This window comes from Xiphophorus maculatus, chromosome 6 (genome assembly GCF_002775205.1).
Source record: "Xiphophorus maculatus strain JP 163 A chromosome 6, X_maculatus-5.0-male, whole genome shotgun sequence".
NCBI classification, from domain to species: domain Eukaryota; kingdom Metazoa; phylum Chordata; class Actinopteri; order Cyprinodontiformes; family Poeciliidae; genus Xiphophorus; species Xiphophorus maculatus.
In genome coordinates, this window is record NC_036448.1 from 4,667,739 (window position 1) to 4,694,091 (window position 26,353).

General features: G+C 39.3%; 1 protein-coding gene across 3 annotated transcripts in view; it reads right to left on the reverse strand.

The window, feature by feature from the left end:
- The window catches only part of LOC102229779 (low-density lipoprotein receptor-related protein 8-like), a 98,796-nt gene that overhangs the window by 22,714 nt on the left and 49,729 nt on the right, over positions 1–26,353 (reverse strand). For all 3 annotated transcript variants that reach the window (XM_023335062.1, XM_023335063.1, XM_005808302.3), the window contains exons 5-9: positions 19,171–19,557; positions 16,077–16,199; positions 14,089–14,211; positions 5,764–5,883; positions 3,467–3,592 (exon numbers count right to left, since the gene is read on the reverse strand). In XM_023335062.1, coding sequence (XP_023190830.1) covers positions 3,467–3,592; positions 5,764–5,883; positions 14,089–14,211; positions 16,077–16,199; positions 19,171–19,557 — 879 coding nt within the window. The remainder of the gene's footprint in view (positions 1–3,466; positions 3,593–5,763; positions 5,884–14,088; positions 14,212–16,076; positions 16,200–19,170; positions 19,558–26,353) is intronic.

Here is a 26,353-nt window from a genome sequence, read left to right on the forward strand (position 1 = left end):
TGCTAATTGAGAACTGCACCATGTTTGTATTCAGTCCTTCTGAGTCCATATTTTCTAAACCCATCTTTTTTTTTAAGTTTTGTCACAAATTGTCAGTTATAGGACTGTACTTTACCCAAGCACATAAAATGTTTTGAGTCCAGTTTAGGTGGATGTCCATGGGGGTCATTTTAATTTTAAATTTAACATTTTAATTTGATCCCTAACCCCATCTACCAAGGGGTAGATTTGCAATTTTGCCACTGTCTTTCCATTGTCTGATGATGGACTGAATGGTGTCCAGTTAGATGTTTCCACCTCTGGATCTTGTTTTATAGCCTAACTTTGAACCCAGCTGTCCCTCACTGAACAGCTGGGTTTAAGTTAAGAACAAGTCACACAAAAGCCAGCAAGCATTTTGTTTATTGAAGATAAATCTAAGAAGATTTCAGAAGGTTAATAAATGTCCCAACTGACTTGGTTGGAAATTTTCTATTTTACAAGTGACAGAAGTCTAAATGTACACAGTTTGTGGGCAAGTTGGACTTGCATCAATAGTGACAGTGGTGACTCTCAATCTCAAGACCTCTGGATTATTAATCTAGTATTTACTATCCACCGCGACAGCTGGAAAAAAAAAAAAGAAGCAATTTCTCACCATTTTTACTACTGTTCTCTCAATTTTCTACCTACAAACAAAAGAAAATAGCAATTTCTACACATTGAATTTATTACCACAGTATCAGGACGGAAGAAAAGAAATAATGCGAGTTCACTTCTGTTTAATTGTTTAAAAAAAAGTCTTTATTTTGATTTAATTTCCCTATTTCATTATTGTTACTTTCCACCATTTGGCTGTACTTTCTTTGATTCCAAGTTCAGCTTCTATTTGGTTATCATTCACCTCCCTTCAGCCGGCCACTTTTCTCCGTTCCTCTCCCTCCTCCAGTATTGAAAGCTGCTCGTCTCATTATTCATAGCTGGATTCTTCTGTTTTCCTGTTGGCTGTCTGCCCTGTTCCACGTCCTGTACGACCTGCTATTCCCCTGCAAGTCTTTCCTTTTGTTCTATTATTAATAAACATTCTGTTCTACAATATTCTCTGCAGCAGGGTCCTCTTAAAAGCTGCAACATGACAGACTTTGAGCTCCACGTTGCGCTTTCTGACGCTTTTGCCTTCTTCACAGGCTTCTTTGTGGATCTTATGAATTGTTTAAGTCTTAGCTTAGACCACTTTTACCAGCCAGTTTTGGTTGGTTTAAACCTAGACAACATATATAAAGATTAATAGCGCCCACAACTAGAAACAAATATGATACTGACTCATAAATTGGGTCTAAATCAGGGGTGTACAAACTTTCAAATAGGCTCACGGACGGGAAAATGAGGAAAAAAAAGAACATGAAAAAAGAAACAAAACAAAGCCTGTTTTTACCTACTCAACAATAAAATAGGGCAAACCTTTAATGACTAAAGTATTAAATTTTTTGTTGGAAATGGAGATGTTAATTATTGTTGATCCAAAACGTTGAATAAGGGTTCTGCTTTTTTTTTCCAAGAAAGAGATGATGACTCAGCAAATTTCTAAAGATCTCCATTTAAGACAATATAACATTTTTTGTCAGTTCCGAGCAATAAAGAAAAGATTCAGATCACTTTTATTGAAAAAGACATAGACAAATGTAATAAATCCATTAAAATCAGATCTGGGTCTCAAAGCTTACTGAATAAATGTGATTCTCACAAGAGAATACAAAAAGCCTTGGCATTGAATACATTTTCCATTGTAAATTTTTTATTTGACTATAATAATTTTGCCCTGGTGAAAAATAAAAATATAAATTCTCAACCACATGTGTTAGAGGGGTCAGTTTGCATTATCTTGAATTGGAGTTGTGGACCGCACAAAATCAGTCCAGGGGGCACAATTGGCCCCGGAGCTGCACTTTGGACACCCCTGGCCTAAATACAGCTTCTACTGAAATCAAGTCTGGGAAGTTTGACTATAGTACCTGCATGTTTATCAGACATGAATGTTTATCGTGGTTAAATATGAAATTCACAACACACTTCTCAGATTTAAGTTTTTTTTTGTTGTTTTTCTGACACTTCAAAATTATACACTATAGTTGACATATACAGTATAAAATACAGTATAGACCAAAATGTGTGACGCAGGGTGAAAAGGGTCATGGGATATCATCTTTTTCTTACATGGAGCACAGCAATATTAATATATGGAGTGTTGAAATTAAACAATATAAAGGGAGGCTTTAAAATAGCTGCATTTTTATTAAACAAAATAAAAGTACTTACAAATGAACATGATTAATCCAGTTCACTGTTTTCTGTTCATTAAATGAGGCGTGAACTTAGGACACAACGGCGTTTTTCTCAGCCTCTAGCCGATGAGCATCAAGGTACTTTGAGGAAGTTCACTCCGTTCCCCACTTGTCACCTAACATTTATCAGCATCCTCAAACTAAATTGACTAAATTGATGTAATTTCCCTCCACCTAGATCTGCCAGGTACCCCTGAAGAGTTGATATGCCTATTTATAAATGTTTAGCATGGCTAAACACATCAGGGTGTCACTCAGGAAACTCTAAAGTGATGAGAGCCAGTGGTTGGAGTTGGCCAGTGAAAAAACAAAAAGACAAGGCTGGCTGCTCTAGTTGTGCTTGCCATTTTTATGTTTTTAGGTACACAAACAGCTGCAAAATGGTGATAAGACTGTAATTGCAGAAAGATGCTTTTGATTATATAAAGCAGAGGGTTTGACGCTGCGGTACAAACGAGTGATTGGGTCCAATAATGAGCAACTGCTCAGAAATTGTTTCGTTATCAGTAAAATAGCAGACTTTCCTGCTTATCAAAGGAAATACATACATAAAATTAGCTAAATTGCATCTGTAGAAGTTATTACCTGTAATATTAAAAACTCAAATATGAATTTTATTTGTCCCATCACAAACACTTGTTACTGGGGTGTTTTCACTTGATTGCCCAGTAGACTGTTTTATTGCAAGACTGAAACATTTGTTACATTTTCAACAAATGTTGAAACCACACCAGTTTTTAACTGGTGTGGTTTTGTCTTTGGCAAAAGAACATGAGCCATTTCTCCAAGTAGCAATAGACGCTTGTTTGTTTTGGTTGTATTTACCCAGAATGCCCTGCACTGCAGTTTGCTTCCTGCTTTTGGAGCAGGAAGCAAACTGCTCCAAAAGCAGTTTGCTTGGAGCACTTGTATCTGCATTTGTATCTGCATTTGTATTCAAACCACACCAGAGTTCACTTCACCAAACAGAGGCCAAGGTTTTTAGGCGGACCAGTTTGCTTTTTTGGGTTCACAATCTCCCGAAACGAACCATAGGTTGTGTGACAAGGCGAACAAACACTATTTGGATTGAAGCAGACTAGACTGGGCCGGTGTTTTTTATTATTTTTTTTAAACTTTCATTTCTGTAAATTATTGTGACTCACCTTCAGCCTTGCAAGTCTTAGTGACCAGGTCCATCTCATATCCTTCATAGCACTCGCACTTAAAATCTCCCTTGTAGTTGATGCATATCTGGCTGCAAGCGTCAGGGTTCTCACACTCATTGATGTCTGTGAAGAAGGCAAGAAACAGATGTTATCAGTGGCAGAGCTGAACAGAAAATGATGACCATTCTTGTCGTATGATAATTGTTAAGAACTGATGTTTGCACAGATCATATGAGGAAAGAAAGAACGACACGTCTGACCTTTCTTTTTAAACACCTTTTTTTTGGGGTTGCGCTGGGTGTGACGGGTTGGGAAAGGGTGGGAAAATGTGTTATGTGTGTGTGAACGTGTGAGAGCATAGAAAGTTCATCTGGTTCCTTTTTGGGAATGAAGAGCAGTCCGGGTAGAAAAGCAGCAAACATCTAAACGGGCTTTGTCAGCTGCTCTCATGATGCCTTTTGAAAAGTATTCGCACCTCTGAAAACTTTCTCACCTCTTCCCACGCTAAGTCTGTAAACTTCACTGTTGCTTATTGGGATTTTATGTTATAAACCAGGAATGTAGTTATTTTCTTCTTTCCCCAGTGCCACAACGGCAACTATGACTGTTCCTAGGAGCCACACCATTGGCCGAACACAATTTGTTCAATTCAGTATGAAACAATACATTTTAAATAGTATTTTATCTTCTCAGTAACAGCAGACATTGCAAATGAACAACAAGGCAAATAGCTGAAACTTCACATATTATTTTACTGTATTTAAAAACGGTTTTCATAAATGTACAACCCTCTTATTTTACATTCATGTACTTTTACAATTATATAAATTTTGTTTCCAATTCTGGAGAACCAGTCTGGGTTTTCCACAAACTGAGAACATCCCTGGTTTTGTTTATTTTAAGCAACAACAAAAAAATAGGTCCTTGTGTTGATAGAAAAAAAAAAACTGCATTTCTGCATCCAGTTTTTCTTCTTAGAATCAATTGCAATCTTTATTGGTGGCGAGCCTTCTTACAATGCTGCAATGATGGAGGGCTCTAGACGGATGCTTTACATATAACATTAAACAAAAGCTACCCTCAAAATAAAAGCTGATTTTTCAAAGTAAAGACATAATATTCTACTTTGTGTGCAGAATTAACATTGACTGCCATTTTTTAAGTGGGCTACTCAAGGACGTCTACGCCCTGTGAAGTGCCCAACAGAATATAAATCATGAATGCAAAGTTGAAGGCAAAAATAATCAACGTCTGGCTGCATATTTAGTGTTGTTTTCCAGATTTGTGTTGTCTTCCAGGGTTGCCCCTGCATTTATCATCATCCATCTTCCTATCAACTCTGAGCAGTTTCTCTGGTCCTGCTGAAGAAAACCCTCCCCACTGCACGCCGCTGCCACCACCACCTTTCACCACGGTGTCGATGTTTTTGGGGAGAAGTTAACGATTAAATTCTTTTGAATTTTGTGTAAAGGTGAAAAAAAAGTCTATATTCTTTTTACTTCATTTTGTTTTTAACATTTGCCTAATTGTTCCCACTTTTCCATAATTCTTACACTCTTTCTGTTCATCTAGAACAGAAGAATCAAATATATTTTACTGATCTCCAAGGGGAAATTGATTATTTGTTGACCACCTACTCCATCCAAAGTGTTAAATATTAGAAAATTCAAATATAAACATAAGCAATCAAAAATGTATGTACCAGCATATACATAAATGTGATTTTGCAATTCATACACGATCTAAATACAAAATAAAGAAATAAAATAACAAGCTATCACAATAATCCATAAAAATATGATAAAGTTTAGGTGTGTTTTTTTTTTAATGGACGCACAAAATTAGATTTTTTGTCGATATCCCATATGCCAATATACTAAAACTCATTTGGTCAAAAATCAATACCGATATTTTTTTCCTATACCTATGTACTTACTGAAACTACGTGGCTTTCTCTAATCTGGAATTAAAATACTGAATTATCTTTGACAATTTAGACTGCTACCAAATGCAAAAGCGAAGAAGGAGGCCGGAAATGATGCAACACTAAACTTGCATTATGTTAACTGTCAAATTTATTCATGGCACTCAAACAGTGCAAATTTGATGTTGTGCTGCAGTCATATAAAAGCAGCACCTTTTATATTGGTGAATTATTTTGATGGAATGTTAATTTTTACAGCTAATAACAGCTGATACCAATACCATGCTGGTAATATCGTGCATCCCTTTTTTTATGGTTTTTTTGCCAGGCTCTGTTGATCTCAAGGTGTTTAACATCCTTCCAGTTTTACCTCCACAGGTCTTCTTGTCCAGCAGCTGGTAGCCGGTGGGACACTGGCACTCGAAGCCGATTGGTCTGTCCATGCAGACGTGGGAACAGCCGCCGTTATTGATCATACACTCGTTCAACCCTGTGAGGCAAAACAAGGAGAAGACAGCGTTCTGATGGAAAGAGTTACAGGAGAGGCAGGCACGATGTAATCAACTTGCAGGTCGACTTTTTGAAAAATAACTCCAACCCGCTTATATGAGAAAAAAAAAAAAGTCTTTCATCTTGACTTTTGTACCGTCTTGTCCTTTTGTAATGCTTATCAGACGCTCTCCAAAGTAGAGACGGCCTCAAAGAGACCACTACCGCACACAAGGGGAGCTGGTTAATTGAAAACCAGTCCCATCTGTTAGGATATGAAATGTGTGTGTGTGTGTGTGTGTGTGTGTGTGTGTGTGTGTGTGTGTGTGTGTGTGTGTGTGGAGGGGCTTTAATGCTGCGAACTGAGAATCGAACAAGCCCCAAGAGGATCTGTCACAGAAGTAAAGGGGGGCAGCTAAATTAAACAGGTACTCCGTTTGATTTGCGACACAGTAATCCTAAAAATTACAAAAGATGAAATATGGGATACATCACCAATGTCCCGCTTTATTTTTAAGGTAGAACACTTGACCCCATTGTTCTGTTTCTATCCTAGACAAAGAAATTAGTTGAGTTTTGCTGAACAAAGTGTTTCCTTCTACAGAGTGTAAAGGGGCAGTGTTATGTATGTTATAGGCACATATGTTGATATTTTGTAGTATAATCAAGTAACTATGTTACCTTCAGTTGTTCTAGCAATGCTATTTATATCAAATATGAGTTAAAAGAAATTTCCCTCAGTAATTTAATGCCTTGAAATTGGGTCTCTGTCTCTTTAAGAAAGTCTTGCTCTTACTGAAACTCAGAATTCAGGAAGTCATCACAACATGGCTCCTCTATTAACCCTTTAACAACATTTTTACCAGCTTCATTCTGAGAAGTAGCTCCTATGAGCTCAGCAGATGCACAGTCCCACCAGGTGTTTGCTGGTTGGTGCTGGCTAGTCTGAAGGAGCTGAAAGATGGAGGAAAGCTGCTCTGTGAGGCGGAAGCTTGGAAACTGCATCTCGGAGGCAGAGCTAGGTTTCTTCCAGTTAAACGGTAGTCTTTCCTCTCCACCATCGACACATGCTCATCCAGGAATGAATACTACAAGTTAACAACTTGATGCACTCCGGATGGAAACAATTTAGCCAATTTGGAAAATAAACTGAGCTTGATTTGTCTTATTTAGGACCAAAGCATATCATTAGCTACATTTCCCTTTACTAAAATTATGAACATTTGATAAAACTATTTGCTGAATGGAAACACACAATTAAGGCTATCGCTAGTGGGTTTATCCCTCGCGCGCAGCACTGAAAAAAAGCTTAGTCCACGCCCACCTACTGGGTAGCCCCTCCCTGGTTTGTATAAATAACAGTCAGACCGGACAAACGGCTCCCTCTTTTTCTTCAGTGTAAGATAGCACTGTCTTAAGAGCGAAGATGTTTTCTAGCGGTACCGTCCGTTTGTACCCATCTTGTCAGACGGGGTACATCATGTCCTTTGACAGGCACCGGATCTGCGAGGGATGCCTGAGCCCCCAGCATGCCGACCTCGCCCTGACGCCTCAGCCCTCTTGCTACTCCTGTGCTCTGAAGGAGAGGAGGCAGAGGCTAGCCTTTTTCAAGGATGGCCCTTGGCGGGGCGAAGGGCCCACCGAGTCCGGTCACTGCTCATGGGGAGATGCTAGCTATGCAGAGCGGGAATCGGATGATTCCGCCAACAGAGAGGACGACAGCAAGAGGAGCAACGGTTCAGATGTTGCTTACCAGCTGGGAAGCACCACGGTGGAAGAGAGGTGGTTGAGCGGATGCTCAGTCAACCCCGGGCTCCGTATGTCCGACTCAACCCCCCTCTCAGCTGTGGGCTCGCTCCTCCTTGAGCTACCTAGCTTGATTAAGGAGGTGGCTAGTGCTAAGGGGCTTACCCTAACCCTCCCCTGCCACATTTGAATGAACTGGCGGGACGGTTTGGCTTCTCCCCGAGTCGCCATCCGGACCCCATCAGGCCTCAGTTTCCCGCCGTAATGGCTTACATAACTGAGGCCACGGCTGAGCCCATGAAGCTGAGGGCACCAGTCTCCACTTATGCGCCTATCACCAGGGTGGAGGGGTTCACGGAGCGGAGCTTTCCCTCTGTTCCCCACTGGATCCAGGCCTCGCTGACGTGTTTGGGGCCAGGACGTCAGGATTAGTCCAGCGGCCTGTGCCCCCTTCTAAACACAATCAGCTGATCACCAGGTTCTCTGACCGGGCCCACCAGTGTGCCTATCAGATTACGGATTAGGGACTCGTCTCTGTGCCTATACTCATAGAATCTGGGGTTACAATATGTAACCAACGTTGTTTTGACTGTGTCAAAATTTGTGTATTTAACAAAAATGCAATGGAAACACTTTATTCACATCACCGTGTTGACAAAAAACTAATGTTAGTACTGGTGGAACAACAGGAAGTGGTAGGAAGTTCATGGCGCAGCATGTTTTTTTAATGATTTATCGTGTGAACAAACTTATTTACATGTGATTTTAATTGTGTTTCATATTTAATGGAAACACAGCAATTGCAAAATTGAGGTGTTTTTTAACATTAGTGGAATATAGACAAAGTTTTGCACATGTTTGTAATGACTTTGAGTCTACATGATTGAATTGATTTTTTTTTCTGTAAAGTGCTTTCAGACAATATTTGTTGCGGCTATTGACAAAAACGCAACTGAATTCAGCAAAGCAGTTGATGGAACAAAAACTGCTCATGAGGAAAATGCTAAATGAAAATGCGAGTGAAGCATTAAGTTGCTTCACATCATCTTGAATTTATAAAATATTCTTGCATGCACGTGATTTATCCACGTCTTCAACACACTTGTGATGGCTTTTTTTAATCCTTAAATGAGTGACCCTAACAAAGTGAAAAACGTTGACGCACTGGATTGTTTTTCACAGAGCAAAAGCGCAACTGCACAACGAACAGCTGGAGAGGGTTGATAAAAGAAAAGTGGACTAAGCAGCAAGAGAAGCTGCCTCCTCAGTCATAGAGTATTTAACTCCATCAGAAGTGTGACCACCTAATCTACAGTTACACATTTGTCAATAACTAGTGAGCTTCTTATCGGCTCTTGAAAGCTAAACTTTAGTGAGTGTGTGTGTGTGTGCCTGTGTGGGCGTGTGTTTCTGAGTTAGTCGACGACTTAGCCAAACCGAAACTCAGCATCAGCTTACTCCCCAGAATAATAGTGAATGGTGTCAATATGAAGCTGCATTAGAGAAAAGAATTACACAGTAAACAGAATAAACACTCAGTAAATTGGTTATCTACAATTCACATTCATAAGGTTTACAGAAAAAAACACTAGAACCATGTCATTTATTTATTTTTCCTTAATGTCCCAATTGTTCTGTGTTTCTACTATATTTTTATATTTATTGAGATATACTTATGTATTATTAATTTATTATTATTTGACTTCTCTTTGAGAGTTGCTATCTTTAAAATGTCGTGCTTTCTTCATGTACAATAAAATAAATTCTAATTCTGATTCATTTGCAAAACGACTTCACACACACTGTAACTACTATTTTCTAAAAATATATTTAGTTTTTCACAGCTTCACATATATCATAAGACTGTGGTAACATGCTTATTTAAGGGTGCAAAACTTTTTTCAGAAATTCTATGAAGATTTTCCAGATAATATTTGATGTTCATCAACACAGGAAAAGTTGGATTTCAAGTCTGTGCTGTTAATATCTTCATGCAGGTAAATTAATTTGATGGTTACCAAGATACTTTGCTCTGTGCTTATTAAATGAAAAGGTCTTTGATTAAAATTTTGGGCTTGCATGCCTTTCTGTGGTATGTTTCCACATTCTCACTAATTTATTTGATAAAAACCTACATGGTCATTTAAATCATGATTCTAATTTGATAACTCAGGTCTCCAAACACAGAGAAGCAGCATTCAGCTTCTATGCACCACAAATCTGGAACAAACGTCCAGAAAACTGCCAACTTATTTGATATGCATCAATGATTTTGATGATGTCACTGTCAGGATCTGTGTTTTTCCGTGTTTAGTTAGAGTTTTTTGTGTCCTTGAGTCTCTTCGTTGTCCTGTCCTCCCCTTGATTGTTCCCAGGTGTGTCTCGTTCTGTGATTACCCTCCCGTGTATTTAACTCCACCTGTGTTCCTTGTTCCTCGTCGGGTCCTCGTCAATGTTTCGTCAATGTCTAGTCTGTTCGTCGTCGGTGTGTCTCTGTGCGAGCTGCCGTGTCACTGGACTTATTTATTATTAAATCAACATTTTCATCTAACCTGGGTCCTCTGCCTCACCACCAACACCACCCGCACTTCATGACAGTCACTGGGCGAACTGTAATGTGTCTGTAACTGGTTTCTCAATTTGTGACTGTATTGTCTTTTTAAGACTTTTTATTTTTGTGTTTTTATGATGTAAAGCACTTTGAACTTATTTGTTGCTGAAATGTGCCATTAGATAAACTTGATTGGTTGATTGGTTATTCAGACGACTGCTTATGTTTCCCTGATCATACTTTAGACACCCTGTTTTTATTTTCCATTTATGAAAACACAATACCGGCCACACTGGTATTGCATTTTAGCAATAGCACCAACTAAAAAGGTAGACGTGCCATTGTGGGAAACGTAGATGGTCTCAGGTCAGATAGGAACTAAAACACATAGAATGAGTGTTGAGACGAGACAGCTTACTGGATTTCTGCCATGGACGCGCCTGCAACTTCAACACACTTGAGCGAAATAATGAGGTTATTAGCAGGACTCTGGAGAACTTGACTGCACTTAGAAGGTGATTCAGCTATTTGATTCAAGTGTGTTGGATCAGGGAGACATCCAAGAGATGCGGGACACCGGCCCTCTAGGACCAGGATTGCCCACCTCGGCCTTAAAGCCTCAGTCACCATCCAGACACCGTGGATTATTTAAGAGGAAGTAAAGAGGGAATATTTCTGGAGTGTCATTTGTCACCCTGGCTTATTTTTCGACTTTCTCTCTTTGATGATCCTGAGAGACCGACCTCTCCTGGGTCTACCCTCTCCTCTCTCACACGGTAACACCTAGGACAGGCACCAACCTTGCTGTTACCCCGAACAGGACAAAGACAGAGTAGAAAATTAAAGGAAGATATTTTTTCCACGCTAGAGGTATTTTTTATGCCCCTGGGGAACAGCAGAAAATAAGGAATAATGCCCTGATTTCCTATTGTCACAGGAGTTAATGAGGTACACCAGGAATTTACGAGATGTGGATTTTCTGATAATTATGCAGTCAGTGTTGGCTTTGCTTGGGGTCCTTAGTCTCCATTCTCTATAACCAGTTAAGAGTCACATCGCCTCCTGAGCTATGAGGGCTACCATGTAATTGCAGACTCTGGTTCTGAACAGACAGCGAGTGGGGGACTATTGATCTTTTTGAGATTGGTTTAGAGCGAGGCAAAACAGAGAAGCTGCAGGGCGGAAAAATCAAAACAACGTGCCGAAAGTGGGTGAGATGTTTTGCAGATTTGATGTGGAGCCAGCGGACCTGCTGAATTTGCTAAAAGCCACATAGAGAGACAACCAGGAACCGCAGGTAACGCCTCGATAATGAAGATCGGGGAGAACGAGCTTCAGGTTGATCCGATTGCAAGTTGAACTTTTCTATCAATTGAAAGTAAAAGATTCGGTCGTGTAATCTTCGCCGTTCGCTTTGTGTCGCCGCCAACAGACCGACCCGCCGTTAAATTCTCTTCTGTAAATCGACTGAATGAGTGGCGGCAACACAATCTATCCTCCTACTGTCAGCTGAAAATGGACCCAACATAAAAGAAAAAAAGAGCAAGACGTAGCTGCCTGTGAGCTCTCACTCAATCCTGTGAGTTCAGGAGGGGCAAGAAGCCCCCCTGTACTGACGCCTGAGAGAATCCATGTGTGAAAACAGAAACTGCTCTTTCCACAAACAAGATTTACAGGCCAGATCCCTTTTTCCCCCCCATCACTGAGAAAACATCACATCTCTTTTTTGCCCCCTTCTGCCTGAGTCTCTCCTGCACAGTGAATCTGTTAACATGAATTCCTCCAAAGTGAAGGAAATTAATAGTGTTAAATAATGAGCAACATAACAGTGGCGATATGTCATTATTTTTGGTGAGATGGTAAAAAATTTGCCTGAGCACTTTAGTAAATGCATTGTTTTCAGCGTCTGAAAGGAAGAGGGTTGCGTCGCAGTTCGAATCGAAAGTGTCTTGTTTTCCGCGTGTGATTTAGATGTGGAACATCTCGGACGCAAATGGCTGAGCGAGCGCAGAGATAAGCAAGGTGTGTGTGTCTGCGTGTGTGTGGACGTGCTTTTAATGAGCTGAGAATGTGAGGGGACGGAGGGAGAGGAGAAGGAGAGGGTGAAGGGAATTACGCTCTGCAGCGCCGGTCTCGGTTCTATAATTTCATTTCCTGGCAGAGGTCAGTCTGCTCTGGTACCTGTCACTTTTCCCCACATAGATTTTTAGATTCCTCAGAGGAAATGTCCTCGCAAGAAGCTGGAGGTCTGCTTCTTGCTTTCTTACATTGGAAAGGAAATCACGGATATCCAAAATCCAACATGTTTTATTTAATGAATATCACTTTGACCAAATTGAGCATGTCTGTTTTAGCATTTTTGATTATTTTTAGACAAATTTCTCAAATGAATCATATTGTATTGGTCACTGTATGATGAGAACTTTGCCTTCCCAACTGCTTTAATTCACCTTGGTATAGATTCAACCAGGAGTCTAAAATAATGCTCATATATTTTAGTCCATATTGAAGCCATATTATCAAGCAGGTGCAGCAGAGAGGGAAATCTCTTTTTCCATCCATTTTTCCATCTGTTGAATTGAAATCCAGTGACTGTGGAGTACAATAAACTCGCTGTATGCTCAAAAAAACAAATTCGGACCCAAGAAGCATTTGAGCTTCGTGATATGGTAGTAATGTGGTCAAAAATGGCTGGAAATGAGCAGCAGCATAATTAAGTAGACTGAAGTGTTTCAAGTGTGCTTAATTGGTAAAAAGAACACCAACACCAGACTGAAGCACTGATATAAAGTAGGATGAATCAATTTTTCCATCTATTTATATTTAGTTCTGATCCCAGACGAGCCACCACATTTTCCACATCTCTTACATTCTTATTTTGGTGGCCTTGTGTGAAGTGTTGACTCAGTTTCCCGTCATCATATGACTAGCACGGCTCTCAGTGTGGTGTTCTGCTGCTGTAGCTCATCTCCTTCAAGGTTCAAGTCATCTGTGCAAAGAAGTGAATCACTAATCTGCATCTGCACTCTTCCTGAGCAAGAATGTGGCTGTCTGTAGGTGGTATTCTGCAAATGCTGGTTGTAATGAGTTGTCCTTTGAGATCATAGAAAGCCACCAACACTAAAAAGTCATTTTCCTAAGACTTCTGACATCAACAAGTAATCTGTGTTAACACCACTGCTCTCGTAGGATATCTTTCTCTCTGTAAACCCAAGAATGTTGAGCATAAAAAAATCCCAGATCAGAAGTCTCTACAATACTGTAAAATACCATCAACCATGCCACATACAAAGACACTGAAATCCCTCTTTTTCCTTGTTGTGATCGCTGCTCTTAACTTCAAACCTTCTTCATCTTCTAGACCAAGGGTGGCCAATCCTGGTCTTCGAGGGCCGGTGTCCTACAACTCTTAGATGTCTCCCTGGTCCAACACACTTCCATCCAACAGCAGAATGACCTCCTAAGTGCAGTCGAGTTTTCCAGAGTCCTGCTAATGACCTGATTATTTGATTCAGGTGTGTGAAAGTAGAGCTAAAAGTTGCAGAAGACCGGCCCTCGAGGCCTGGGGTTGCCCACCCCTGATCTAGACACACAAATTTAATGAGATACTGCCATGATTCACTATTTGTGTAAGCAACTGAAAAGGTAAAATAAATGAATAAAGTGACTGGTTAGTGTGTTAACAGGAGCCATTTAATAAGCACAATGTGGTTATTAAATTGGTGCAATGTGTGCAAATGAAATGTCTTGACTCCTTTGTATGAAGAAACACTCATTCTAGACCCAGTGGGTACTCTCTTGTGAATCAGTATCATTTGGAAGAAGCATTTTATTTTATTTTATTTGACCAAAGACAGAAATAATAACAGTTCACACAAGCAATCTTTAACATCAACAACAACATCTTACCACACTCTTTTTTAGGCTCATCTGAGCGGTCCTTGCAGTCCTTGACAGAGTCACACACCTTGGAGCTGTCGATACACTCTCCGTTCTTACACTGAAACTTCAGGGGCCCTTCGCATTTTGTGGCTGCAGCAAAAAAAAAAAAAAAAAAAAGTAGAGAACAGCTTCTGTACATCACACATTTAAAATATTAATGTTTTGTTTGAGACAGTAAAAACAGGTCCATGTACTTGGAAAAAAAACATTAAATAAGTAAACATGAAAATAATTTTTCCAACTCAAGTTTGCGTGCAAATACACAAAAAAGTTACAATATTAAAAATGTAAGGTTATTTTTTTATCGTTCTCACCTCCTCTTGTGAATTTCACTTTCCCTGCCCTCTTAGTTTGCAGGAAGCTGATAAATTATCCATAAGAAGATGAACTTAAGAGACTGGCTTACACTACGTCCATATAAAACCACACAACCTACTGTCATTATTACAATGTCTTTAACAGCTTCTTCATCTTGGTTTGTAGTCTTCACACTTTCGTCACCTCTCTGCGTAGCTGGCGTTACGACATAGCTTTAAATGGTCTGTTAAACTGCACCCAAGGTAATTCTGTCTTGTTTTATCCAACTGATGTCAGCCTCACAGATTCATAATAAATCATTTGTTCCCGCATTTAATAGAACCTGCTGGGATGAATTTAAACCAAACAACGGATGTTTTCTGCATTTGTGGAGAACTGCGTTTATTTTAGATAATGGAACAAAGGGCTGCTGCACTGAGCGTTTAATTAGAGAGCTGAAAGCAACAGATTGAATGTATCCACCTACTCAACAAGGTAGCACCTCACTGTAAACAATCTCATGGACCCGGCAGCACAGCTGTGCTTTCTGGAGCAGCTCTGCTGTGCTGCGAATCAATAAGGTTTGCCTGTTGCTCTTTTAAGTTTCCGGTGAGATTTGGCAGCATTTGTCCAAGTAGTACGATAATGTGTACCATCAGCAGCAGCTCTGTTTGTTTGTATCTACAGTAACCCTTTGTGGTATGTGATGGTAGGATATATTTACACCTGTGATAATAAATTTCCTCTGATTCAGGCAGTACAGAGGAACGTTGAGGCTGATATACTCAATCTTGTTCCATTTCCAGCAGGTAGAAATTGCAACTAATTGTGACATTGTCACTTTGATCAGTACTGTACTCATTATTTTTAATCACTAGTTTATTGGCAATAAGGTCACGTACTGATGAGATTTTTATGCCCATTTTTACAGCAATAATCTTGGCACATTTTAAGATGCTGAACTCTTCAGCAAGGTAGGAAAAAAACTCCTTCCTTGCTATGAATGAATGTTCAATTACCATAAGTTAACTCACAAATACTATCTGAACTATTTTTGCTTTGTGACAGTATGCTTACACTCCTGATCAAAATTTTAAGACCAGTTGAAAAATCCCAAGACTTTACATTTTGCATTTTTGGGGTGATTAAAAAAGCTACATTGCAAAAAAAACCAATATCTTACAAAGTTTTTTGGACAAGTTTCTAGTGCAAATATCTTAGTACACTCGAAATAAGACAAAACTAACTTACAAGTATAGTTTTCGTTAGATACAGCAGCTTGTTTTAAGTCAATAACTTCTTAATATTGATGAAAAAGTATTTATTCCATTGGTAGAGTATTTCACTTATAACAAAACATTTTTCCCATGTTACTTGTAAAATAATCTGCCAGTGAAACCAGTACTTGTGGTACTAAACCTATATCTATTAAAAGGATTCACATATTTATATGAATATGTTATTATATTCATAAGCCTGATTTTCTTTTTCACAGCTCAGCTAGCTGGGAGCTACCTCGGTTGTCCCAAGCTGAACATTGTCTGCCAACTTCCCTTTCTTATGTAGCGCTTCCTGGTGCTGTGCGTTTCCCAGGTAACTGTGATGTAACCATCCACTTGGTGTAAATGAAGCAGCGATGTTTCCAGCCTCAGACCCACCGTTGACGCAGCCGGACTCATCGCTGTGGTCAGGACAGTCGTGGACCTTGTTGCACTGTTTGGTACCATGGATACAGGAACCATCACCGCATTGAAACTCATCAGGTCGACATGTCAGCAGAGCTGTTAGAGAAGGAGAGAGAGAAAACAATATATACATATATAAAAACAAAATGGGATTCATGTTCTGACATTAATGGATCAAATCCTTTTTCTTACATTTTACCCATTACTAGTTTGTCATTTCTGTTTGCTTCTGAGACTGTCAATAAGCTAATTTGAAAAGATAATCGCCAGAAGGCATGTATAAAAATCAGCAGAATTGAGTAATTACATACTTCAGCTATGCTAATTTCATTCAGAGTTTGATGCAGCCCAGAAAATGTCAACCCAAGGTCGTGTGATGAATGAATTTTAATGTAGAAGACCAAAAGAGGGAGGCAGGATGAGGCCAAACCAAAATTCATTATTATCCCAAGACCAGAGCAGTTTCTTATCAACAGCAGAACTCCCCTCTGAACCCCATTAAAAAGTAATATATATGACTCTTGGGATGTGCTTTAGTGTTATCATGAGATAAGCTAAGACCAGGACAGAAGGAATATCTATGGTGACTCCTCAACTTAGACGTACACAGCAGATCTTCTTCTGTGTTGGGCTCTGGTGACACATCAATATCAGAGTGGAGATCTGTAAATAAATGATGTTTCATACAGATCCATGACATAAAAAAAGTAATAAACAGGGGAAACATATTGATCAGTGTCTCTAATCTGAAACATTTCAGATCAGAGAGAAAAGTGAGGGCTTAGAAAATACAATTTGTCTGACAAATAATTCCTTAAGTAGATCCTGAAAGTGAGTGAGTGTACCAGAAACGTGTTCCTAATTTGAACCTGAGCACCTCCGTCTCTTGCAAACGCTGCTAAAATGACACCACACACCATGACGGTTTGTCAGACATGCTCACCGCACATCTCCGTAACGAGCGGAAGGACATATCCGAGTTTCACACTTTGGCTTGGTGAGAGCGTTGGGTGCTGGGATTCCTGCTTCAAAAAAACTACTTCATCACTTCATCTACTCACTGTTATTTAGCAGAAGAAGACATTTAAAGGGACAGGATTATGTGTTTTCCAGGCACATAGTGCCATTTTATAGCACAACCAAGTAACTATGTTAACTTGAGTTGTTATAAAAGTGCCATATACTGTACATCAAATATGAAATTTCATATCCTGATTTAACAACTTGAAATTGGGCCTATATCTTTTTAAAATCTCCTGTTCTTTCTGAAATACTACCTTCAGGAAGTCATCACATCACTTCTCCTTAATAATTTAACAACGTTTTTAACCAGCATTGCACTGAGAAATAGCTAATATTACAAGCTAAGCGGTTAAACCAGGTGTTTGCTAATTACTGCTGACTAGTCTGGAGGAGCTGCTCTGTGAGGTAGAAGCTCAGAGGAGGAGCTTCCTCTTTGAAGGCGGGGCTAGGTCCACCCAGGCGTTTTCCATAGATGAATGGTTACCGCAAGAGATTAAAGGATTTCTCAAACATGCGTGAAATAATCAAATCAGCACTACAGGTCTGTTTTTGATGAAGGAGTAACATTATAGTATTATAGCTCAAAAAAGTTGATTTAACATAATACTGACCCTTTAAAAGTTAAGCTTCAGTTTCACAGGAGCTCATCCATTTCCACAGGGCTTATTATGCTGTAAAAACTTATTTTTTTCATAAAGAGAGTAGCAGTTAGGACTTAGCTCTGGTCGCACATTAACCTAAAGCAGAATGTGAGCAATGAAATGGTTTAAATATATATATTCAATAGCAAGCTATCATTCATGAATGAGCATGCTCAGCTGATAATGTCCTTGTTTTGGTGTGTGCTTGTGTACGCGACAGACACATGACATCACACTCTCCAGTTAATTGATCTGCTGCTAATCAAATCCTTCTTTGTGTGAAACTGCTTCAAATGTAGATATATCTCGCTGAGCAAAAGAGTTTCAGAGCAATGAGCTCTGGTGCTATCATCTGTACGGCAGTATCTCTCTCCTTCAGAAGCAGTGTGTATAAACCCTGTGTGTGTTAGGACTGCGGCTACAAAAAAACTTTGAGATAAGAGGGTTCTGCTCTGTCAAGTTTCTGTCCTACAGTTTAGAAAAAGCTGCTGCAGAGTTGGACAGTTGTAGTTGTGGAAGTGGACTCTAATGCTCACACTGTTTCACGCTACAGGAGCTGTTTGTGCACAGACACACGGTGGAAACTCATTCTGTCTAAGAAACTCAAATGGTAATGTGCTAAGATAAACAAAAGAAATTCTAACCGAAGCAAGACGTTTAAAAGAGGCTCTAAATATTACTAAACTTGGAAAAAAATTACATGTGCAGGCTCTTAAAGGTGTGCACACCTTCTTTCAAAACCCCTAATAAATGTCTATATTATAGCATATGTTGTTCTCAGGACAGTTCTCATTACGAGAGGGCAATATGGACTTACAATCTTATTGCAATATTTTGTGGTACTATTGTGATAACTGTAAAGATTATGATAAAACAGCTGCTATTGTGGAATACTGTATGCACTCTTAGCACCACAAACAATTATTGTTTTTGAAAAATATTCCCACTCTAAATAGACTTTAGACGCCACTTTAAACAGTGGGAATTATATCACGAATCTGCACACTATAACTGCATTTAATCATATTTGAAAATACATTGATAGTTTTTAATGATCTGGAAATGGAGAAAATAAAAATAAAAAGTTTGAAATCAAAAAGTGTTTATTTCTATTACAGTAATTCAAAATTCTTACTGAGGTATATTTTCCATTACAAATGGTAATTGATGCAGTTAATGCCCACCCCTAATTAATGCCATATAAAAACTTTAGACTGACCTTCTGAGTTTATTATAAAGTGTTAAAATATATTTTCATGCCAACAGAGAGATCCATCACTATGTATTAGGTGGCTTTAGAGTCTGAGGACAACCTTGAATTGGAGAGGGGAAAAAAATGTTTACAAGTTGACATAATGTAAAACTGGAAACCACTCAGGATTAGTGAAGCCAGGGACACTCACGGCAGTCTGACTCGTCGGACTTGTCCTTGCAATCTGGATCTCCGTCGCACTTCCACGTCAGGCGAATACACTCCCCGTTAGCGCAGCGGAACTCGTCGGCGGTGCAGTTGGCTCTGCGGTTGGGCAGGTAGGGGGCACCGTCGCCGCAACGTTCCGGGCTTTCGTCGGATCCGTCCGAGCAGTCGGGGTCTCCGTCGCAGCTCCACATCAGCGGCACGCACTCCGACGTGTTGCAGCGGAAGTGGTTGGGCCCGCAGGTCTGCGCCGTCGCACACTTGAGCTCGTCGCTGCCGTCTCCGCAGTCGTCGTCGCCGTCACACACGTAGACGGCGGCGAGGCATTTACGGCTGGCACACATGAACTCTGCGCTGGGACACGCTTTGGCGTCTACAGGCAGAAGTAACAAATATGTTAAGTTTTTAAAATCAGAACTGAATTTTGTTCAATGATGTTAAAAGCTTTTCCTGGCATTAAGCAAAAGCTGAAGGAGTATTATAGAAATTAAAAGCAGAGACATGATAGTGTGAATTAACTTTAAGCAGCAGGCTACAGAAGCAGAGCATATCTGACTAAAATAAAGCTGGAGAGGATGAGAGCAGTAATCACAAGAAAATGTGGAGAGGTTTCCTCTCCGGGGGAGTCGGTGATAATACAGCTCCCTCTGCCAGAAGCCAATCCTTCTCCTCTCTAATCAATCTGTGGCATGGTACCTCTTTGTGAACATCTTCTTCTGTAAAGAGGGCTTTCATTTTCCAGCCTTCTTTTTTTTTTTGCTCAAAGACTATAAAAAGTACCTGAGTATTTTTTGTTGTATCTACCTTAAAGTAAGTTTAAGGAGAGTTTTTTCTCTGAAAAATACTCAGTTTGTATTAAAAGTTTTAATTTCAGGGGATGCAGGGGCCTCCAAAAGTATTCATACCCCTTGAATGTTTTGAGTCATATATAATTGTTTTTCTACTTCACAATTGTGTGCCACTTTGTGTTGGTCTTTCACATTAAATTTCAAAGAAATACATTTATGTTTGAGGTTATTATAGTTAACTAATACAACCTAAACAGCATAAACAGACTGAGAAAACATTTTCGTTAAGTGAAATAAACTAAATAATGAACTATATTGTGCGTTTGCAAAACTGAAACATACTTAAATTATTTCTTGTGTTCATGAATTTATTTATTAGGCTTTCAAACTGATGTGAAATTTATTTATTTTTCCACATAAGCAGTTTATGTCAGCTGCACTCCATGCTTCTTATGGCAGCTATGCTACGCTAGTCCACAAAATGGCGACAGCAAAAGTTGGGAGAATATACCAGTCAGTTGGTTGCTCTTCAACAATTAAGCACATTTTTTGAAAATGGTTCTTTTGTTGAATATTCACTACCCAATCGATGAATACATAATCACAATGCAATACTGAAAAAAACTACACTGAACTAAAGCGTAGCTGCGTTTCCATTAACAATAAAATTGTTCCTAATGGAAACTCTAGTTTTAAAAGAAATGAAGGTTTTTTTATTAAAAAATTGTTTCTGGGTTAGCATGACGTGTTTTTTTTTTTCTTCAGCTGTACTGACATTGGTACATGTCGCAAAACTGCAATGGAAACACTTTTTTGGCATCACACTAGTCACATGGCGAAGACGAAGAAGATGACAGGAAGTGGTAGGAGGAGGATGGTGCGGGATAGGTTTTTTTTCAATGACTTCTCATGTGAACAAACTTACTCGTGTGATTTTAATTGCGTTTTTGGAAACACAGCAACTGTGAAATTGTGTTTTTTGACATTAGCAGAATATTGACAAAGTTTTGCGCGCATTTGAAATAGAAATGCAGCTAATATTTAGCTAGCAAACCAGCAACTAGTTAGCAAACTATTGAACCCACTCCATTTTTTTCGCCTAACTAAATTAGGCGAAAAAAAAGAAAATCACAACTAAATAAAATTAAACAATTATGAAAAATCCTAACCCCTGACTTAAATAGAATTATTTTTTTTGTTTTCATAAATACAGGTAGTGATAGTGCAAACTAACTAATTTTGTTTCACGGAAGAGTGGCTAACTACTCAGGCTGTAAGGCTTTTATTGTGTGTCTGGTGGCTGGTTTTTGCAAATACCTCTCTGTAGCCCTGACCTGACGGTAAAAGTCAAAACAGTTTGTGTCCAGAATGTGCCCTTAAGTATGAGTAAGTATGCACTTTCATGGCGACTAGGTGACTGACTTTCCATGTGTCCCACTAATTTTACACTTACAAAAAAAATCTATATTTCTCCATTTCTTTTTCCTCTCGCTCTTGCTGCCGTTTCAAGTTTTGTTAGAGTCACGTTTTATCTTGCTAAAAAGCACTTGGGGTGGAAAGTAAGTTCTCCCACTGAGAGCCCACAAGCTGCGTAGAGGTCAGCAGCAGGAAAAGGAATTTCATATTTATACAAACCACAGGGAGTTCAGGAGCTTCACTCCTCGATGCTTTAGTTGTTCCAGCTGGTTACAGGACAGGATTGGTGTTTTTACCTCATATTATCAGCTGTAATGCGGCGCTGTATTTACCGTAAGGCCAAACTGCAAATCCTACACATCATGTCTAACTAGAACAGATTGAGGAAGCAGCTACACCTCAAAATAAAACTGATCAGAGGCTGCAGAGTACATAATTGTGCTCCGGTTTCGTTTGATGTCCTTCAAAAGACTCAAATTGAGTTCATCCCTTAATAAAAGAAAGAATCAAGCATCATGGTTACTCACTGTTATATCCATCACCTATTTAGTGTTAATAAATGCCCAGACTTAATTACCTGACTGGTACCATAATGGAGCCAAGACGGGTGGTTCATGAAAACATGTGTTGTGGTTTCAGCTCAGTAAAAGGGTGATTTTTCATTAATATTAATAAACAAGCCGCCGCAGCTGGTTCTGAAGTGGATTTCAAACCAGTGGCCCGGTTTCGCCTCAACACACTCTCTATCCTAATTTGGAGCTAAATAATTAAAGAGCTTCAATAAACATGTGCATTATTACACGAGGGGCGAGAGCATTAGCAGTGTGCGAGTGGCCGGGTTACACCAGAGAGGCACTCTGTTTTCCTCTGGGGCGATGAGTAAATGTACTTAAAGACTTCTGAGGAGGTTCGATCCCACAGACCATCTGCTGACGATGCCATACAAGTCAGCGGGTTTTAACTGACATGAATAAATCAAATCCAGGAAACAAGTTGGATGTGAAGTTGAGGATTTCATAATATTTACAGCACTTGAGAAAAGTATTCGCCTCTTGACAAGTTTCTACTAGGGACGCACCGATATGAAATTTGGGCCGATGTCAACATCTGATTCACCGTTACAAACAAAAAACTCTCTTCCCTTTTTTTTCCTGAAACACAAACGACAACCGGATGAAAATAAACATGGGTTGTTAACATTGGCCCACTTGTACTTATCGGACATATATGTCATATAATTGCTAACATCAGTGGATACCAATGTTGATAATAATATATTCTAGATCTGTAGTTCCTACCATTTGTTTTTTATTTTAATACTGTCATACTTAAATAGCCCAATTAAGCAGTAAAAGAGAGTATTGTATATTTTCCAAGCACCGTCAGTGGCATTATATAGCACAATCAAGTAATTAACTTCAGCTGTTGTGAAAAATATATAGCAAATGACTTTAAAGAAATTTGACTTTGTAATTTAATGCCTTGAAATTAAGCCTCTCTAAGTCTCTTTAAAAACTACTGCTCGTTCTGAGACTCCGCCTTCAGAAGGAGGAGGAGCTGTGCCTAGAAGGCGGAGCTAGGTCCACCCAGGCGTTAGAACATAGAACAAAGAATCAAGGGAAAACTCAAGGAATGTTATTGATGAGGGAATAATATCATAACATGATATAAAGCTCCAAATATTTAATTTCACACAATAAAATTAAAAAGTGCAAAAAAACCCTGAAATACCTGCATCATTCAAACTTGGACTAGATTGTTATTCTCATTTTTGTTTTATCAGTCAAAAGTCGCCACTGGCATGAAACGGAAATAACTCAGGCAAGTTGGCTGATGTAATACCACCGTTTCGCATTAAAGACGTTTTCCTGCCAGTTACAATGCATTACATGATGAAACAGAAAGCACACACTATTCTGAAGGAATCAAAAACATAAATCACAGAGAACTTAAAATGCTTGATCAGTGTTTTCCGTTCTCTCTCTTTTTCATCCCAAAAGGGGAAATCATTTTCTGTGACCAACACTAGTCAGAAGTTGGAAGCTTAGCACTTTCCTAAACTTGGCTGCATAAACGATGGAAGATTGTTGCCAGCGGCAACCAGTGGTTCAGATGAAGAGCAAAAGGAAGACAGGCTGCTCTGCCTGCACTACCATGACAAGTGATGAGAGTGAACTGAGGGTGTTTGTGCATGAGAGTGAGGATGGACAGATAAAGTAAAAGGTAAATTATAATTTTTATTATAAAAAGATTTAATTACTTTTTTTTCTTCTGTATACACCCACACACACATAACCTAAGCCTGTTAGTCACCTTGGCTTTCTGCTACATGGTGAGGACAGAGGATACGAGACAAGTATCCATCCATCACCAGAAAATGAAAGTCTCCCCAGATTCCAATTTTAAAAAAAGAAATGTGTAAAACCTTCAGTCGAATAAAAAGGTCCTCTGCTTCACAGAGGATGAACAGAACTAAAAAGATCAGTTTCACTCATCACAGGACATGGTTATGACACATTCTGCTTGTAAAAATATGCATTGCACGACATGAGGCGCATCAATAATGAAAAAGAGATTAAAGGGTAACCACACAGCAGGAACTAAACCCGACCAGACATGAACTGCAAATGCAAACACACGACAACACACAAATCCTGACATGGAGTTCCCTGGAGACAGACATGCTCAAAGATAAAAGTTCAGGTTAGCGAGTAAACATTAAGCTCTTCATCACTGAGAGTTAAAGGCACGCGTCTCAACTTTCGCGTGGATTTTCCGCTGCTCAATGTGAGGCTGACCCTGAAAAGTTTTCATCGGGGAAAGCTACTATCAATTAAATGTATAATTCAAAATGTGGATTTTTCAATTAGCAGGATGCCTCTTTTTCCGCTAGCAGAATGTGCTGAAGCTCACTGTGGGGTCCAGCTGTGTGAGGTTTGAGAGAGAGATCTTCCTTTTAGCCAGGAAAAAAACTGACAGAAAAAAGAAAGTTGTAATTCTTTGGTTAAGAAAAAATATGTAAAGCACCTACACATTTCTCTAGACAAACACTCTGCGTATCACTTCCCTTTGTCTAATGACACTGACATTTTCTCATCAATCAACACCTTAAACGGTGTTTTCACACCTGGCAGTCCAGTAGACTGTCGCGTTTGTTAAGATTGTATTTACCCAAAATGCCCTGCGTCGCAGGCCACTTCCTACTGTTGGAGCATGCTGTTTTCACATATACTGTACATTCGAACCGCACCAGAGTTTACTTTAACCGAATTGAAACTTCGGGTTTTAGGCGGGCCAGCATTTTCCTTCTCAGTCCGCATTAGAGTTCCTTTACGATTTCAAATCTCCACAAACTAACCGGACTTTCTAGGCAAGTTGGATTAAAGCGAGACCAGACAGGGCTGGTGTGATTTGTTGAAGTCTATTACTGTTATTTTTAAGGATGTAGATGAAGATGTATTTGTCCAGAAAATTTACAGCCAGCTACTTCGGGTTTTCCACATGCTTGACTAGTTCAGCACCTTTTCAAACCTGTACACAGGAAGAACACATGTACAGAGCAGAAGGTCTGAGTTTCAAACTGTTTGTTAGCTAGTCATTGATCCAGCTGTTTGCTGAGGCCTCCACCTGTTTCTTCTGGAGTTTCTGATGAAGCAAATCAGGCTGAATTGTGTTAAATCAAGTTTCAGAACAGACGTATTTGTCGTTTTGCCTGCCTGCTACAAGAAAACGGTTGATGACAAAGACGCAAGGTGAAAATATTTATCCTACACTGCAAGTAAAATTGCAGTGTCCAAGCTTGCGAGTCTGATTGAGGCCTACCTACACAGGTGCATCTAATAAATACCAACTTTGAAAGAAGTGAATATTTATGCAATCACTGATTTTGGCGCTTCATATTTTTATTTAGTTGTCACTGTTTTGCAGAAATCAGTTTTCATTTCAACATTAAATGGTTTTCTTTAGCCGGGGGAGTTTTTTTCGTGAAATATAGTCACATTTTGTTAATCATGATTTATCTATAAAAGCAATAAAAGGGTAAAACATTCAAGGGGGTGAGTAGATTTTATAGCCACTATATACAATGTCACAGTAAATCTAGAGCTCAATGTCCCCCTACAGTCATAAAGTCTGCTGTGCAGGAGCATTACAGTTTCTCCACACGTTCTCGCCATAGAGAAGGAAAGGCGGATTAAACAAAAGCTTCACACACTGTTCAACAGCAATAAGGAATAAATCTGATTCTACATAGGATTTAATTTCCTGCTTCAAACATCGTCATCACCCAACTGGTGCAGAGGAATAACAAGCTAAAGAGCAAGCTGAGCGTAGCTTAGCATAGCATTCAAACAGAATTTCCCAAACAATTCAGGGTGAGGGGAACAAACCTGATCTCAGTCACCGTCACAAACTTAAAATTGTTTTGAGCAATTAGTTGTAAACTGTATAGAGATGCAACGAATGTTAATTTTTGTTTTTTTTTTCATTACTATCATCTGTCATGTCTTTTTGTTTAATTTCAGGGATACCATACAGAGACTATTTCCTATGCAGGTTTGTTCTGCAGAAAGCATATCTCAAGATGGCAACCTAATTGTTGGATCAACTTAAATAAATCATAACTACATCTGCATTCAAAGTAAACAGACCCCATTAATGAAATAGGAACTTGTACTTGAATGACTTTCAGCTCACAAAAACACAGTCATGATGATACTGAGGCTTGGATGGCTGCACATTTTCAGGAAGAGAGTTTTTTCTTTTAGCTAATAGTAACTCACCCATCAAATAGTATGTGGATAATTATTGACTCTGAATTTAAATTAGCTCTGTTTTTCTTCCAGTTAAGGCAAACAGTAAAGCTTAAGCCAGTTTTGTTGAGTCACAACCTTGAGAAAATATCACCTCTCAACTACAGTGATGAACTTTACGCTTTATGCATCTTCAGCTTGTTCCCCATCTCAC